Consider the following 16,365-nt stretch of genomic DNA (forward strand, 5'->3'; position numbering starts at 1 on the left):
GAACTGTTTATTAGTGTCTTCTGTAGACTCACTGCTTGTTTTGTTTATGAGGATTGTTATGGTTTGGTAACTAGTGGTCAACTTAACGCCAGCTGGATTACATCAGCATGCATTGAGAGAAGATGCTCCACCTGAGGAGGGTATTGAGAGGGATTGAGGCGTTATGGAGGCACTATTGGTTCTCCTATGAGTTGCTGTCTGAGCTGTTGGTTTTCCTGGAGAAGCTTTGGTCTTCACATCGAGCATTGCTTCCTGGCTCTGGAGGGGAAGACATGTGCTGCCTGGTCTCCAGGATGAACTCGTCACGCTGCTTCCTGGCACGTACCCGACTGTGCTTGTTGTCGGAGGAGCTCAGGGCCTCTGTGTCGCTGAGGACAGCTGTGGTGCCTTTCAGGACAGCCCCACTCTTTGTTGTGAGTGTGACTTCTCAGCTCCAGTGTAGAACCCTCATCCCACTAGCACAGCTCCTTCATCCTGCTGGCATAGACTTTCTGGCTTCCCACTGCTGACCCTTGGGTCTTCCTGGCACGAATGTGTAAAAGAGACTGGCGTGAGTCCTTCTTGTGGGCTCTGGACTTCCAGTTGGACTCGTGGAGGCATTGTCCTGAGCTCTGGGTTTTTATCTGGACTCATGTGGGACATTGCCGTGGGGTTTAGGCTCTTGACTAAATAATATATGTCGTTGGTGTTGCGGATAGATTTCCTGCATTCTCCTGTGTTAACTTCCGGTGACCATTATAAAAATATTATAAACTCCACGTCCTGACCTGAATTGTTCTCTGTGTACAACCCCTGACTACAACAAGGATCATTATATGTTTAGTTATATCTTCTTAAAACTCACCAAGCATCTTCTTGATCTATTTTTAAAATATTTCCATATTAATTATACTTTTGAATACTCAGCTATGTGGTTTTTGATTCCCCCTCCACTTCCCCTGTTGATGTCCCATAGACCAGTTTTGGGGAGGCATTTTGTTGCCTAGTCTTGTCACATTTCTGTGTGTGTGTGTGTGTGTGTACTGAAGCTTGTTGGGTTGATTATAGCGGAGACTTCTTTAGTTAGTGTTTGCTTTTCATTGATACATTTTGGGCATGGCTATCTGTAGGCCTTTGCCTCTGTCCCAGAATAGCACTGCCTCTGTTTATTTGGGAGGGGAATCTGTGGTGTATTTCCTTCAGCACCCAGTTCTCCAGAAATGGACCACAATATTGGTAGACACTAAAGTAGTCCATATATGGGCATACAGAGAAAACTGATTGCTAGCAACAACTATGCCACCTTGTCTATAGTAATAACATCAGTAACAATAATAGTATTGAAGACAAAGTAGATATTGATATACCCTAAAACCCAATAATATCGGGGCTTGAGGTTTAGCTCAGCGGCATAAGCGCCTGCCTTTCAAGCAGGCAGTCGTGAGTTCGATCCCTGGTATCGATAAAAAGGAAAAAGAAAAAAAAAACCCCAATATCTTACCCTTAATCATAGAAAAGAGGCTTATAATTGTAGTATAACTACTAAGACAAATCAAATTTTGACCTGAAGTAATATACTAAATGGAACAATGTTATCCCCACTAATAATAGAACAGTATTCGACGTAAGAGTATAAAGTTAACAATCTAAAGACTCACAAAGTTTGACTGTTATATTCGCAAAGACAGAGGGGTAAGAAACTGGACAATGAGAAAGGTTGAATTTGAAATATGAATCAATGAGATGGAGGAGAGAAAAATAAGATAGATGACCCTACTGAGGAGGAAAAGGAAAGCAATAATATTAGATAGCAATAACAAAAATAATGAACAAAAAACAAAACAAAACAAAACAAAAACAAAAACAAAACCAGGAAGCGCAATGAGGGAAAAAGAAAAAAGTTAAATGGAAAAAAGCAAAAAGAAAGCAAAAGTAGAAGCCCTCCCAATTCCAAAAAACAAAGAAAAAGAAAAAAAATTCCACTGTGTTTGTGGAAAATTTGTTTCTTTCCAGGATCTGAGGTTGATTTATGATTTTTCTGCTTAGTTTTATGGCCGAAGGTTTGTGAGTGCTTTTTCTGTTCCAGAGCACCTCTCTTCATATTCCCTAGACTGCTGTAGCTGTTAAAGCCAAGGCATGGTCTTGCTCAGATGGCTAGATAGGAAAAACAATGAGTCCTCTGGTCTCTGCCATGTATAGGCCTAGGACAGGAGTTTAAGCACTGTTGACTTCATGTGAACACTTAGAGATCTAGCCTCTTTTTAAAAAAATTTTTATTTAAGGAAAAAAAGGAAAAAAAAAACCAGAAAAAGGGTACAAGTTATACAGAATTTCAAAAAAACAATAAACAGGAAATCACTAGTTAATAGATTACATATTGTCATCTTAGAAATAGTTGTTCAAGTTACAAAATTAAAACATATAAAGTGGACATTCAAATGGTGAGACTGCAAACAGTTCTGTTCAATGAGCCAACAAAACTCAGTAATATGTTATCTATCTTATACACTTAAATATACATGCAGTTATATCCTTTAGAGCACTTTCTTTTCCTCTCTTTTTTACAAAGACGATTACACATTTTGGGTTTTATTACTCCCACAGTTCTTACTTTTTTGAAGAGAATAAAACCAAATGTGACATAACAAAACAGAGTCAATCAAATCAAAAGGATGGACATAGTACATAATGTAAAAACAGAATACAAGGTGATCAACAATGGTTACCATAATGCCTCTTGCTTTCTTAAAAAGAATTGCCTCTATCCTCAGTTATAATATAGTTGAACAAAACAGTAAAGAACAAAACCAATAAAACCAAAACATTGGAGACATTACAGGACTTCAAGAGAAGATAATAGTCAAACCAGAATGGGTGTCATAATGAATCTTATTGTCTTCACAGTTGTTGCCTATACTCTCGAACTTCATACTATCAAGCAAAACAGAATAGAATAAAATCAGTCAAAACAAGATGATGAGAGCAATACAGGGTTTCTAATCAAGTTAATAGGAAATCAAAGTGGGTTACTATAATATATCCTGCTATTTTTATTTATTTTTTCCTTAATTAAAAAGATAAAAATAAAAAAGTAAATAAAAAAAGGAGATTGAGATAAAAGAGGACACAACAAAACAGCACAGGTCAAAACATAACCATTTAAGCAAAATAGTGTTTCACCACAAGATATCCTGACATAAAAGTAGTTACCATGGTGTCCCTTTCCTTGAAATTTTTGAGTATAACTTCGTATACGGTAGCATCAAACATATCAAGACAATGTAAAACCATTTAAGAGAATGACTTGAATGGGACTTCAAAACAAGATGATATTAAATCAGCACTAGCTATTATGATGTCTTGTTTTCTCCAAAATAGCTATTTATACCATCCAACCTTGTCTGCCTCATTTCTGTTGAGCTCTTTTTCTGTCATTAGTTGTCAGTTTGTCTTCTTCATTTCACTTTCTGCTCCATTCATTGTGGCCTCTCTGCCACTGTTTCTGGAATCTTGGTATTTTTCTCTTTTAGAATGTCCTGCAGTATTCTCTGTAGAGTTGAATTGGTGGTTGCAAATTCCCCTAGTTCCTCTTTATCCTGGAAGCACCTTGTTTCTCCATTAATTTCTAGGGACAGTAGTGCAGGATATATCAATATTGGCTGCAGGTTATTATCTTTCAAAGCTTGAATTATTTCACCTCATGCTCTTCGTGATTTAATGGTTTGTGCTCAGAAGTCTGCGGTAATTCTGACGGGTGTTCTCTTGTAAGTGATTTGTTTCTTGTCTCTGACAGCAGTGGGATATAGTGTGGGACCTTACAGTACTCTCAGCCTACAGCTCCAAAAACAGTTCTGATTGCAGGATGGCGGAAAGGGAAGTCCAGTCGGCAGGGGCAGGTCAAGAGAGGCTTAACAGGGGCTGGGGATTTAGTTCAGTGGCATAAGCGCCTGCCTTGCAAGCCGGTGGTCGTGAGTTCAATCCCTGGTACTGATAAAAAACAAAAAAGACCAAAGAGAGAGAGAGAGAGAGAGAGAGAGAGAGAGAGAGAGAGAGAGAGAGAGAGAGGCTTCACAGAGGAAATGAGATACATGTCAGTCTTGAGAGATCAGGAAAGGTCTCGCTCCTGACAGAGGGAGTGGGAAAGACACTGCTGGCACGTGAGTGCCACAGAAGAGACAAGAGATCTGAAGGGGCATGCAGGGCCCAAGTGAGAAACTGAGCATGGCCCTGCAGCCTGGAGCAGAGTGGCAGATGGCAGAGCAGTGAGACACAGCTGGGAGGTTGGGCAGGGCTGCTGAGGACTGAGTGGCAGGGTCAGTTACGTGATCTGACATTTGTACTGGCTGCCTTGTGCAGGGATAGAGGTGGGGAAGGTCACTCAGTGTAGGCACAGGCAGCAGGGTGGAGAGGATAGAACTTATGGACGATTTGCTGCGGGGCTGGGAGTGACATAGTACACTGCTGAACACTCCCTGCTGAGCTGGATGGAGTGATGGAGGGGTGACTGACACCCAGAATGGAGAGTGGATTTGGGTAGAAAACTGTTCCTGAGGAGATGTGAAGGAGGGTAAAATGGCACCAGAAGCTATGAAAATGCTCTCATACACCGCAGGTATGTTTGAGTGTGTAGGATGGAAAACCATATTACTGAGCTTTTGTTGGATCATTGAACAGAACTGTCTCCAATATCACTGGATGAGTGTCCACTTTATATGCTTTAATTTTGTAATTTGTACAACTGTTTCTGGGAAGATAATATGTAACCTATTGACTGGTGATTTCTTACTATATATTTTTTTTCTTGAAGTTCTGTATTACTTGTACCCTTTTACTGCTTTGTTCTTTTATGTCCTTTCTTTTTTCTCTTTAAATAAAAAAAAAGAAAAAGAAGAAAATGCTCTCATATCACCCATGGAAAGCAAGAGGAGCTGTGGCCATGAAGGGGATGAGGCTGTATTGGGGGTCCAGGCTGTGGATCCCGTTTCTAACTCCTAGATATGTGAGAGGCTGAGACTATAGAACTGCTAGTCTCAGAAGTAGCACAAATTCTGGGGGTGGCAAAGGACCTGCTGGCAGCCTGTTCTTCTCTCTGAGCTGCTCAGAGAGCTGGGCAAAGGGACAGCCCATCAGCTGGTCTTTCTCCAGCTGGTCTGGAAGACGATAAATGCCTGAGGCCTCCATTCCACCACTGCTTGCTGTGGCCAAGCTGCCCAGTTCCAGGGTCTCTCTGCATCCAGGCCTGTAAGGCAGGAAGGTCTCAGGGCTGGGGTGCCAGAGGCAACCACAGCTGCTGGCCTGGATGCCATTTGCTCACCTCATCTGATCCAGTGCAGAAGATGAGCAGGTCAAAGGGGATAGCAGCCACCATGTCGATGAGGAACCAGCCCTTGAAGTAGTGGACAGCAATGCGGCGGGGGTGGCTGACTACCTCATCACTGGAGTTGACATAGATAGTACGGAAATTGATGACAATGTCCACGACAAACATGAGGTCCACCATGGTGAGCGGACTGCAGGTGTAGCCACAGGCCCCCGCTGTGACTCATCCTGGTCACTGAGCAGGAAGGCAGCCGCGTAGGGAGTGAAGACAGCTGTGTGGATGACCAGAAGCAGAATGAGCCAGTCCCACACAGCCTTGAAGGGGCTGCAGGGCAGGATGGTCCCACGGTGGATGTGTGGGGCCTGCAGCTTGTACTCTGGCAGCACATGTGCATCCAGAGACAGGACCTGGGGGTGAGGGCCATGAGGGGTGAGTGGGGGCAGCCACTGCTGGTGAGACAGGCCTTGGGGAGAAGCCTAGGAAGGGAGCCATGGGAAAGGCTGGGTGACATTGGCTGCAATGGGCAGAGGGGACGGGGGGAAGTAGAGACAGAGGAAGCAGGACGACGGACAAAGGGTACATATCTGTCCCATGGTGATAATCCTGCTCAGATACAGGCCATCCTGGGCTAACTATGGGCGTGTTCCAGAAAAGTGCTGGGATTGAGGAGATAACTTGGTGGTCAATCCTCTCTGGTGGGCTTGGGAAGGTCCCAGTGGTGGGAGTTCCCAAAAGACGTACACTACCCCTGGAATATCCTCTTCATTTCTGAGGGCTCTGGACTAGTGTGGCCTTCCTTTGGGACAAACTCTCAGAGATGCCAATGGAAAGAACCAAATTTGGGGTGCGGATAACCAATCTGGAGGTTTGATAGGCCCTGGGTGCCACGGCATTCCAGCTGCTTCACAAATGGCTAAGAGAGTTTGAATCAAAATATTCAGTGGAGCTTCTTCCATTTCGCCCCTCCTCCTACTGCCTACTGCAACAGAGAGTCACCAGGGCCTGAGCCAACATGCCCAGAGTGGTTGGGCATGTTGCAGCTGCCCAACAGGAGAAATGAAACAGATAGAATAGGATGAGCAGGGGTTTGAAGCCAGTCTTCCAAACTGGAATTCCAGGTCTGACAATGGCTATCTGGGTGCCTTGCAACAAGTTTTGTTAACTTCCAAGGCCTCATTTCCTACATGTACAAAATGGGTAACACAGCACAGCAGATTGTGTGTGGTTGCTCAGATGAAATGAGATGTGTCTCTTTGCATTAGGTGGCACGTGCTGCCAGGCCTCCTGCTTCCCTGTCCTGTGTCACCTGTTACTCCACCAAGGGGAGAGCCTGAGGGATTGAATAGTTCACAGACTCCTTCGCGCCAGGTGGGAGGGCCATGAGGGGTGAGTGGGGGCAGCCACTGCTGGTGAGACAGGCCTTGGGAAGAAGCCTAGGAAGGGAGCCATGGGAAACGCTGGGTGACATTGGCTGTAATGGGCAGAGGGGACTGGGCGAAGTAGAGACAGGGGAAGCAGGACAAAGAACAAAGGGTCCATAATTGTCTCATATGTACCCGTCTGGTAGAAGTCCGGGTTTCAGAGAATCTGCACTGTGAGGTTTTGACTTTGCAGACCAGATCAACCAGACAGATAGAATCAGAAGAAGGAGGTTCCATCAAAGGGCTCTTCCCACCAGAGGACTCTTCATCTGATACCCAAAACCTACAGTGGAGGTCTCAGTGTCCTCACACTGCAGTAACTTTCTGCCGGGCCTCTAGGCCTTGGCTCATACTTCACTTCATCAGGAAGCCCCTCGGACCCCTTATAGACTGAGACTCTCTTCTTTGTCTTTGTATCAGGGATGGAACTCACGACCTTTTGCTTGCCAGGCAGGCACTGTGCTGCCGAGCTATGTCTCTGGACTGGGATACTATTTTTATTTTCTTCATACCCCATATACAGTCCTGACCACATGTTACCCTTCACTAGGCTATAAGTGCAGCCAGGTGATTTGTCAGTCTACCTGCTCTTCCCTGTGCTCCAACATGCAGTCTGTGTGGGTTCTCAACTACTGACCACTGAATGAGCACCGGCATCTTGGGTTCTGTTTCCAAGTTCAGGCTGAGCATCACACCCATGGCTGTCAGTGTCTGCACCTTCTTCCAGGCCACTCCCTAACCCTGTCTGTCTGGGGAGTGAGAGAAAGGCTGCAGGGATAGGGGAGAAAGTTGCAAGCTGCTGAGAAAAGAGTGTCCAGCCCCTTAGCTCCTCAGGACCCCAGACCGGGAGACACACTGATGCTCAGTCTCCCACTGTCTCATCGGGGCTCTTCTGTAGCAAAGCCCACCCTGGCCAGGGACACCTGGGAGCTGGTGGACCTTCAGAATGTAGGGATGTGGCAGCAAGATCACAGCCTTAGGCACTTAAAGTTCTAGAAGAGGTCAGTGCGACCTTGCGGTTGTGCATCATGCTAATCCCTTCTTCCGAGCTCTGTCAGGAGCCACCCCTGGCATTAAGGCCCATGTTGGGTAGGTAGTAAAGCCAAGAGGACCTATGTGCCCACCAGGCCTGTCCATCTTCAGAGACAATTCTGCAATCCAAGAGTGGCCACCATATTTGTGCCATTTTAAAGGCATTGGTGTTAGCCTTAGAGAGTTTTCTCACCCTATCTCACCTCAGAGGGCCTAGCTCTGCAGCCTGGGCCGTCTCCTTCCCCACAGCCCTTGCACTCAATGGGGTTGAATAGTTGAGTGGTTCTTCTTCCTGCAATGACTCTTCTGTTGATGGAAAGGGGTAGAGAGAACAAGGGCTGCTCCCATGAGGAGACAGCCCCCCAAAAAGGCTTGCACTTCCTTGCTCAGCCTTCGCCTAGTACCCCCTGTGGATTAGAACTTTGAGTGTCTGCAGAGCTACCACTTCTTAACGTGAAGTGATTGTTAGGAGGCCATTTCATGTAAGTACCTGCATTTTGCACAAGAAAGCCCTGAGGACCTGAAGGTTGTCCCTTGTCCAGTGTCACACAGTGAATCGGTAATAGGACTCTGGTCACTGGAACCTCAAGCAAGACTCTGTGTTTCCCTCTGGAATGCGCAGGCCATTAAGCCCCATTAGAAAGGAGAGTAAACTCAGGGCCATTTACCTTGAGCTGAGCAGAGACCACATGGGGAAGGGACTTTCAGGGATGGGCCTTTAAGGGGCTGTTCAACTTTAACAGTCATCAGCTCTACCGTCTCCCCATGACATGCAGGAGGATCCTGTGCGTCAAGGGGGAGGTGGCTGTTATTTGAAAGGCAAGGGGCAAGAGCAGGGCAGGGGACCTCCTGCCATTCTTCCTCCCTCTCCTTGTTTCTGTATGGCCCTCATCCATGCTGTTTCCCCTTCTCCTTTGCAGGGACGGGAAGTGACTCGGGCAGGCCCCCAATGGTGGCCTGTGCGTGCTGTCTTGCTCCCTCCTACCCCTGACAACTCCAGTGCTAAGAGATAGACTCTTATAGGCACTGCTGATCCCAAATTCTCTGAGCTCCAGGACTTTGGCCTCAGGTGAGCTCTTTAGGTGTAGAAACTCCACTCAAGCAGGGGTCTGGACATGCTGCATCTCTCTGTTAGTCAAGACCCCAAGGAACCCCAGGTTCAGGGCTTGCTAGCTGGCACCTGGGTGACCTTCTCAGTGACGTTCTGTGTTCACTGTACCACCTTGTGTGGCGCAATGAATTCGATCTCTGTGGTGGAACTGGAGCGGTGCTTCTCAAGGTTGAACTCCATGAGGTTGAATGTGAACTGTGGGATCTGGCTGACAGTTCTGTACTTGTGCCTGCCTGGGCCAGGCCCCTGTTCACCTCTCCTTCCACAGAGCCCTCTGAAACAGGACCTGGATCAGAGCAGCCAGGGCCAGGCCACTGGTTGCTCCAGTGGATGCCCCTAGCCTTCCCTGGTCACCACCACCCATAGCCCACCTCACTTGCTCACCAGAGCCCAGAAAGTTTTCGGACAGCAGGTGCTGGGTCAGGTTGGGACTGCTGTTCTTGGCCAATAGCTGGGCCAGGTCCTCAAAGCTGAGGATCAACGTGATGACAGCCCCATCCTGATTCTTCACAGGCAACATATTCACTAAGCATCTGAAGCTGGAGGCTGTAAACACCATCAGCAGGTGGAGGTGGTGGTCATTGAAATGATCTCCTCCATTGGCTGGAGAGGAGGCCGGTGAAGGTCAAGTTAAAGGCACCTACTGGAGAGAAAAGGCCTAGACAGTGACCAGAGTTGATGGGTAGATGGTGGGGAACTGGTCAGCTAGTGCCCTACCCAAACGACAGAGATGAGGAGAACAACTAAGCTGCTCATTAGGAGATAACATCGCATTAGGTCCAAGTCCAGGCAGTTCAGGGCTGAGGCTCAAGGTTTGTTTCTGCTGTAATTACAGCTGAGCAGATGGGAGTGGATTAAGTGGGGAAGGCCGGTGGGGCACTGTACACCCATGTGGCTTTGGCTGACACTGGGCTCAGCTCCCATAACACCACACCACAAAAATGCCCCCTTCTCTGACACTGGAAGGAACATGTTGTTGGGTTTACACTAAGTGCTGGGCATAGACCCAGTGGGCACTTTGGGCTTCAGGAGATCTTTGCAGGGCAGATGTAGACTTCTGTTCTGCAGGTGACAGACTGGGATTTTGAGAAACAGATTTGCCATGGCTGGGAGGAGACATGAAGCAAGGACCCCTGGGCTCTTGGCACACAACAGGTTGGCAAAGGGAAGAGCCTTGTCTGGGAAGAAGGTATTGGAGCAGTCCCAAGGCAGAGCCTGGGACCAGGGATCAGGCAGGGCAGTGTCCTGAGGGTCAGAGAGAAGGAAAAGTGCACCTAGGAGCAGAACAGGCCCCTTATGCTGCTTGTTCCACCCCCTGGGCAGCCCAAACATAGCAGTTGGCCCCTTTGTACCTCTGGCCCCAGTCTCTGTTCCCTCTCCTTGCTCCAGGCTCCTGCTACCTTCTCATTGGTGGATGGAACAAAATCACTTGAAATGATGCATATCACAGAACAGAGCCTAGGAGCAGGCATTCCATGGGGTTCCTCTGTGCCTCAGTTCAAACTGCTGGCCACAATCAGTTTGAAAGGGCAAGATCCTCAGGGACAAGGCCTGAGATGACCTTGCAAATTAAAAGGCAGAGCTGCACGCCCAATGATAGGTTTGGGTTTGTCTCACTTCTGCTAAGTATGTATTGATGAAATAAAGCACATATGTGTAAATACGAGGGCACAGTGGCCAGGCCCTAGTTGTGACTTACCTCCCCTGCCCATTCTCACAGCCATCAGGCCTGGTATACAGCTGAGCCTCCCTCCTCTTCCCTCCCATTTTGTTCTCAGGAGCAGGAATCTCCCAGATCAGATTCCTGGACTCTCAGGCACCAGGCAGCCATCTGCCCGCTGCTGTGTGGGTCCTGGGGAGACATCCATGAGGAGGAGAGGCCCCTGGCCTGGCTTGACCCTCCCCTGGGTTGCATTGCTGTAGTCACTCTTGTCAGCCTGGGGTGTGGCAAGGCTCCTGCCTCTAAAGTCCAATTATGTTTCCTGTCTCCCTGGCACTGGGGAGACTTAGCCTGGTGGGGGGCAAGAGGGAGGGTGGAAAGCCCTGCAGGCTTTCTATGCTGCTGGAGTAGCCATGGCCCCATCTTCCCACTCGCTATTTCTCTTGTTTGAAACCCAGACTGGGAATGCATTGAAGACCAGCCCCTCATAGCAGTAAGGGTTGGAGCAGCCTGGGGTAGGCACACTGGAGTAGGCAGACAGGCAGCTATGAGAATTTGGAAGAGTTTAGCACATCCTCTTCATGTACTGCAGGGTAACTGTCTTTGCTTCACCAAAGCTCGAAGCCTACAAGTACCCGGGTGGGCAGTAGTAGGTGAGTGTTTTTTTTGTGCCCAGAAACAGCAGTGTCCTGGTGTCCTTGCCCTGTCTCTGTAGGACACACCAAAGTCTGCCTACTTTTCCCTTCCAAGGGCTTCTCCTAGTACTTCTCATTGCCCATGTTTCCTCCCCACTCTGACCCTCACTCTAGCCTCTTGACAACCCGCCCCTTTTGTGGAGGGTACGGAGTTTGAACCCAAGCTCTCACCCATTGTAGGGAGACACTCAAGCCCTGAGCTACACCCACAGCCTCACTCTGAGTTCTGTTCCTACACTCCATCTAGCATTGTGCTGAGCCCTTAGGGACCAGTGGTGCTGCAGAAAGCTGCCACTAGGAGGGGGGCTATACCACACTGCAAGGTGCTGCCTCCAGCTTGGCCTTCCTGGCATTTAGAGGTGAGTGTGTGGAAAACACTGCAGAAGGGAGAGGGTAGACAGTAGCTCCTGACCTCAGTATTGCCCTGTCCTCCTTACGTAGAGCTGAGGACTGAGAAGCCCCAATCCTCCTGGAGTCTGGCCTAGAGATGACAAGATTCTGGTTTAGGCTCATCAGAGTAGAGGACTAGTAAAGGCAGACAGGACTGGGTCCTCTGACAAGTGCCCAGTGGGGCAGGAGTTAAGGGAAGACTGCGCGCTCTCCATGCCACCTCTAGACTCTCACTTGTTCTAGTCTGTGACAGTCCCCCTTCCTCTTTATTTGTTAAGGTGTTGCTTTTCCTAGCAAAGACAGGTGAGAAAGAGCCTTGTTTTCTCAAGAGTCTCTGACCTTGGCTCATAGGGTTGATTTTTACCAAGTGCTGCAGCCTCTGAGTCGACTTTATGCAGTGGATTACCCTTTTAGAGGAAAGAGGATTATAAATAAAACAGCTAGATATCTGTTCAGGACCCCTTCCCACCTCCCGAGAGTCTGGGGGTGGAGTAGAGAGAAAACACTGATCTGGAAAGAAATAAATCACAATATGTCCCTCAGCAGGACTGTAAGATGTTTATGAATATGATTTTTAACAAAAGAATTACATGGTCAGAATACATCATAAGGTTAACATAAGTTATCTGAGCACTGTATCCTTCTCTTAGTGTAATGATGGTCAGGAATCTCCCTTTTCTGGGTTTCAGACTAATTTCAGTAATGTCCACATGATGAAACCTGGGCAACAGGACAAGCAAGGATTGAGAGTGGGAAGTTTTACAGCACCATATACAAGGATAATTTCCATTTTCACTCAGGGCCACCCTCCAACTCTAGTTGGCCTCTTCTAATAGCTGGAGGACCTTGGCAGGGTTTGAGTTAAAGCGTGGCCTTGACCTCTGCTCCCTGCCCAGGAAACTGTAGGGTGCTGATGGAACGCTAAGAGCCCTGATCCGACATCCCCAGGATCTGACATCAGCCTTCACCCTCTTCTGTATTGACAGAGCTTTGGGGTCAAGGAAGAGAACAGAAAGGACCTGTGTCCCCTCACCTCTTTTTGTTTCATTCTGTTCCTGCAGGACCCTTCTCTCTACCCTGCAATGATGTTTAAAGGTAAAGTCACAGATTTCAAAATATTCTGACTTCATTAACCCTGTTATTTCTGCCAGACTAAGCCACATTCTTCCTTGTCTCCGGATTCTGCTTCTGGGCCAGAAGGGACAACCAATGCATAGTCAGAACCGGACCGAGAAGCCCCCCAAAAGTCCATAATGACACACATTCACACATGTGCTCACATGTGCACATACATGTGCCATCAGGGAGGCACACATGTAGATGAACACATCCACACATTCTCATGTTCATACTCACACTCACAAACACCTAGGCCCCTGGAACCCAAGTTCTCAGTACCCGTAAGTTCCAATCCAAAAGCATTTTTGTATACTCTACTGGCCCGCATGCTATTTCCATGGGAACTTCTCTCTACTGGAGGCTTCCTTTTCTAAAAGTCCTGTATCCAAGGACAGAGGAAATCGGGTCCTTTTTCCTTCTTCTTGGAAAAGGGCTTTGAATATACTGAAGAGAAACTTCTCTTAGGGAAGGATACAGAGACTTCAGCTCCAGTGTCTGGTTGGGCCCTAGCAGTGTTCTTTGATTAGTTTCACTGCCACAAAATGAAGGGATTTATCCTTTGGGAACAAAACCAGTGGTCCCCAAACATAGCAGGGCATCAGAACTGCCAGAATATTTTTCCAAATACACTTGCCTAGTGTCTTCTTGTGCACTGTGAGCCAACACTCTCTTTAGGGAAGATATGATTTGAAAAATATGCCCCAAGTAATTCTGATATAGAACTGTATTAGATGCAGGCCTGGACCATGTGAGTTACAAAGGACTTTCAAGTTCTCGTCCTAATTGCCACTGACATTTCTTTCGCAGCTCTACCAGGCATACTATAGTTCTGGGAAGATGAGCTCAAAGGCTGCTGGGCTTTGCTCAGTTCCTGTTTTGCTTGCAATGATTTTGGGTAGTAGCAGTAACCCAAACTCTACCTGGAAGAACTTCTTGATTGGGGAAAACTCCAGATCCTGTCTTCTCAAAGAGCTGCAGCTAGATGAGCCAGCCAGGAGCTCCCACACCTTCTCTGGCTGCCCAGGCCTTGATGGGGTTACTCCACCCCTAATTCCCAGAGCAGACTCACACAAGGAAAGGTTAATTTCCATTGCAGCTGCCTGACAGCTGGGGCTGACAGTGACAAAGTGGACAACCAGGAGACTGACGACAAAGGGGAGGGATGATGGAGCAGGAGGCGCTGCCCCAGGTCCCTACCAGTTGCTGGATGAGCCTGTCCCAAGCCTCTGAAAAAGACCACAGATGGCAGAGCATCCAAAACTCATTGCTGTCCCCTATTATGAGAAAACTGAGGCCAGGAGAGTGAGGGCAGAATTAGTCCAGGCCCGTTTATCATTAGATTTACTTTAGATTTACCAGGTCATCTGGTGGGCCAAGAGAGATGCCAGCCAAGCGTGTCCTGCAGAACCCCTAGCCCAACTGTGTCTCTCACCATCCTTTCGGTAGTACAGGATGTCCACTGTGTGTTCCTCAGCCCCCAGCAGGGCCTGTGCCAGGTGGGACACAGTACTACTCAGGTGTTGGGGCCTGTGAGGAAGTCGCAGGTGCACGCTCGCTGCATCACCTCCACTCGGGAATAGCCGAAGAGCTCACAGAAGCCATCATTGCAGTAAATGATGGCACAGTTCTCCATCTGAGCATTGGCTATCAGAAACTTACGACCTGGGTGGGAGGTAAGAGGTAGGGAGACTCTGGAAGCCAGCCTCGGGCAGCAGGCAGGGAAAGATTACAGGGACTGTGGCAGCAGGAAAGGGAGTTTAGATGTGGGAATTTAGTTGAGGGAGCAGGACTGGAAGGAGGGGAAGACAGGTTGGGGAAGGGCTCAAGGGGAAAGTCATTCCTCCGGAGAGTAAGGGGTGAGGGTGAAGGAGAAGGGGGCAGATGGTGACCAGTAAAGCAGGAGAGGGGGCTCGGTCCTGGAGACTGGGAAAAGCAGGGCAGCAAATGTTGGTGAAGTCAGAGGAAGGCTCAAGCCCTGAGGATAGTGAAGAAGGGTCAGGAGAGCAGGGATGTAGGCAGTGGGGAGTTAGACCTGGGAGAGCAGCCTGGCCAGGCGAAAGGGAAGGAGTCAAGGAAACCCTTAGAGTTGGGGGTAAAGTCTGGAGAGGAAAGCAGAGCCCGGATTACAAAGGAAGCCAGGGTCTGGGCACCAAGAAGAGTATTCTGCTGGCAGGGGGAGGAGCTCCATTCTGCTGTTTCACAGGATGGAGGTGTTTAGGAGGCCTCAAAGTGAAGGGTTTTGAATTCACAATGGCACCCGCTCCCCTGTTTGCCCTAACATAAGTTAGTAAAGGGGTCTGACTGTTCCTGCCACAGACCAGGGACTCTGGATCGCCCCTCCTACATCCCCACCCCAACACACACACACACACACACACACACACACACACACACACACTCACTCAGGCCTTTGAACTTGCGGATGATGGTGTCCATGTAAGTGTTTTGGGGTGCAACATGGCCTCTGTGTACAGGCATCTTTCTGTGGCCCCACCAGGTGTTACTGGCACCCTGGGCTCCCTGCAGTCTCTGGCTGTCCACTGTTGTCGACTCCAGGGTGGACGCCGCCCTGGGGGAGGGCCGTGGGCTCCTGGCCCCGCCGAAGTCAGCCTCCCCAGTCCTCCCAGTTCCCCCCCCCCCCCCCCCGCCTCTCCCTGCCCCTCTGCTACCACCCTGGGCTCCCTTTCCACAGCTTCAGCCCACCACTCCTCCTCCCTTCCTCTGCTGGCCCGGAGCTGTCCATGCTGTGGTGCTGAAAGAAGCGCGCACCAGGGCTTGTGGAGTTCTCTGGGGCCCAGGCAGTTTCTCTGGGGCCCACCTGGCAGAAACTGGGCCATAAATCGTAGGGTGCGTAGTGTGGACTGGGCCTGGGAAGGGGAAGAATTCACTGAGGCCGCAGTCTCTCCTGGACCCCGTTTGTGTACTTTTCTTTCCCATTAAATGGCAGTTTTCTCTCCCATTAAATAAAGGAGAACATTGGGAGACTTCCAGTAGGAGTTGTGTGATCCCACAGGTGGCCTTTTACTAAAGGCTTTATGGAGAGTCTGACTTCTGGGCCTGACCGTGATAACAATACACTTAAGATTTTTGGTCATCTAGTGACAAGTAGCCTCTAGTCAGGCTCCAGTATTCATCCTGTATGCCAAAATATGCAATAAAGTGCATTCTTTAGAGGCCTGAGAGCTCTTAGCATGCATACATAGCTTGAAAGGGCAGATTTAAACCACTTATTAGTAAGTGACCACTGATGCATGAGTACTGACTGAAAATGAGCATACTAGAAGCAATAGAGAGGTTTATTGAAAGAGGTGTTCTACGAGAGAAGGGTAAGGGGGACTACTGTTTCCTGAGCATCTTGGTGGGCTTGGAATGCTACAGAGGGTCCAGTGGTCAGTTTTGAGCAAGGAGGGCCAACATTCAAAATGGAGCATGTGCCTAAGGCAAAGGCTGAGGATGATGGGGTGGGGGCAGATTGCAGGGGCTGAGCTGGGTAGTGGGGATAAAGGTTAACTGATAAAAAATCTCTGCTGCCATTTTTAGTATCTAGAATTGATGGGCAACCAAATTCTTAAGCAGATAATAGATTTTGAAACCAATGTGAAGATTTTAAAGGATATATTTGGGCAAAATAAACCTTA

General features: G+C 48.3%; 1 protein-coding gene across 1 annotated transcript in view; it reads right to left on the reverse strand.

The window, feature by feature from the left end:
• The window catches only part of LOC100712932 (potassium voltage-gated channel subfamily H member 6-like), a 138,721-nt gene extending 123,516 nt beyond the window's left edge, over positions 1-15,205 (reverse strand). Inside the window, 7 exon segments of the mRNA XM_063246682.1 lie at positions 5,294-5,508; positions 5,511-5,706; positions 8,933-9,122; positions 9,235-9,409; positions 14,160-14,243; positions 14,246-14,389; positions 15,130-15,205. Of these exon segments, the coding sequence (XP_063102752.1) occupies positions 5,294-5,508; positions 5,511-5,706; positions 8,933-9,122; positions 9,235-9,409; positions 14,160-14,243; positions 14,246-14,389; positions 15,130-15,205 (1,080 nt within the window).
• Positions 15,206-16,365: the final 1,160 nt, after the last annotated feature.

This window comes from Cavia porcellus, unplaced genomic scaffold (genome assembly GCF_034190915.1).
Source record: "Cavia porcellus strain 051 isolate PalLab524CR breed Dunkin Hartley unplaced genomic scaffold, mCavPor4.1 scaffold_4, whole genome shotgun sequence".
Classification (NCBI taxonomy): domain Eukaryota; kingdom Metazoa; phylum Chordata; class Mammalia; order Rodentia; family Caviidae; genus Cavia; species Cavia porcellus.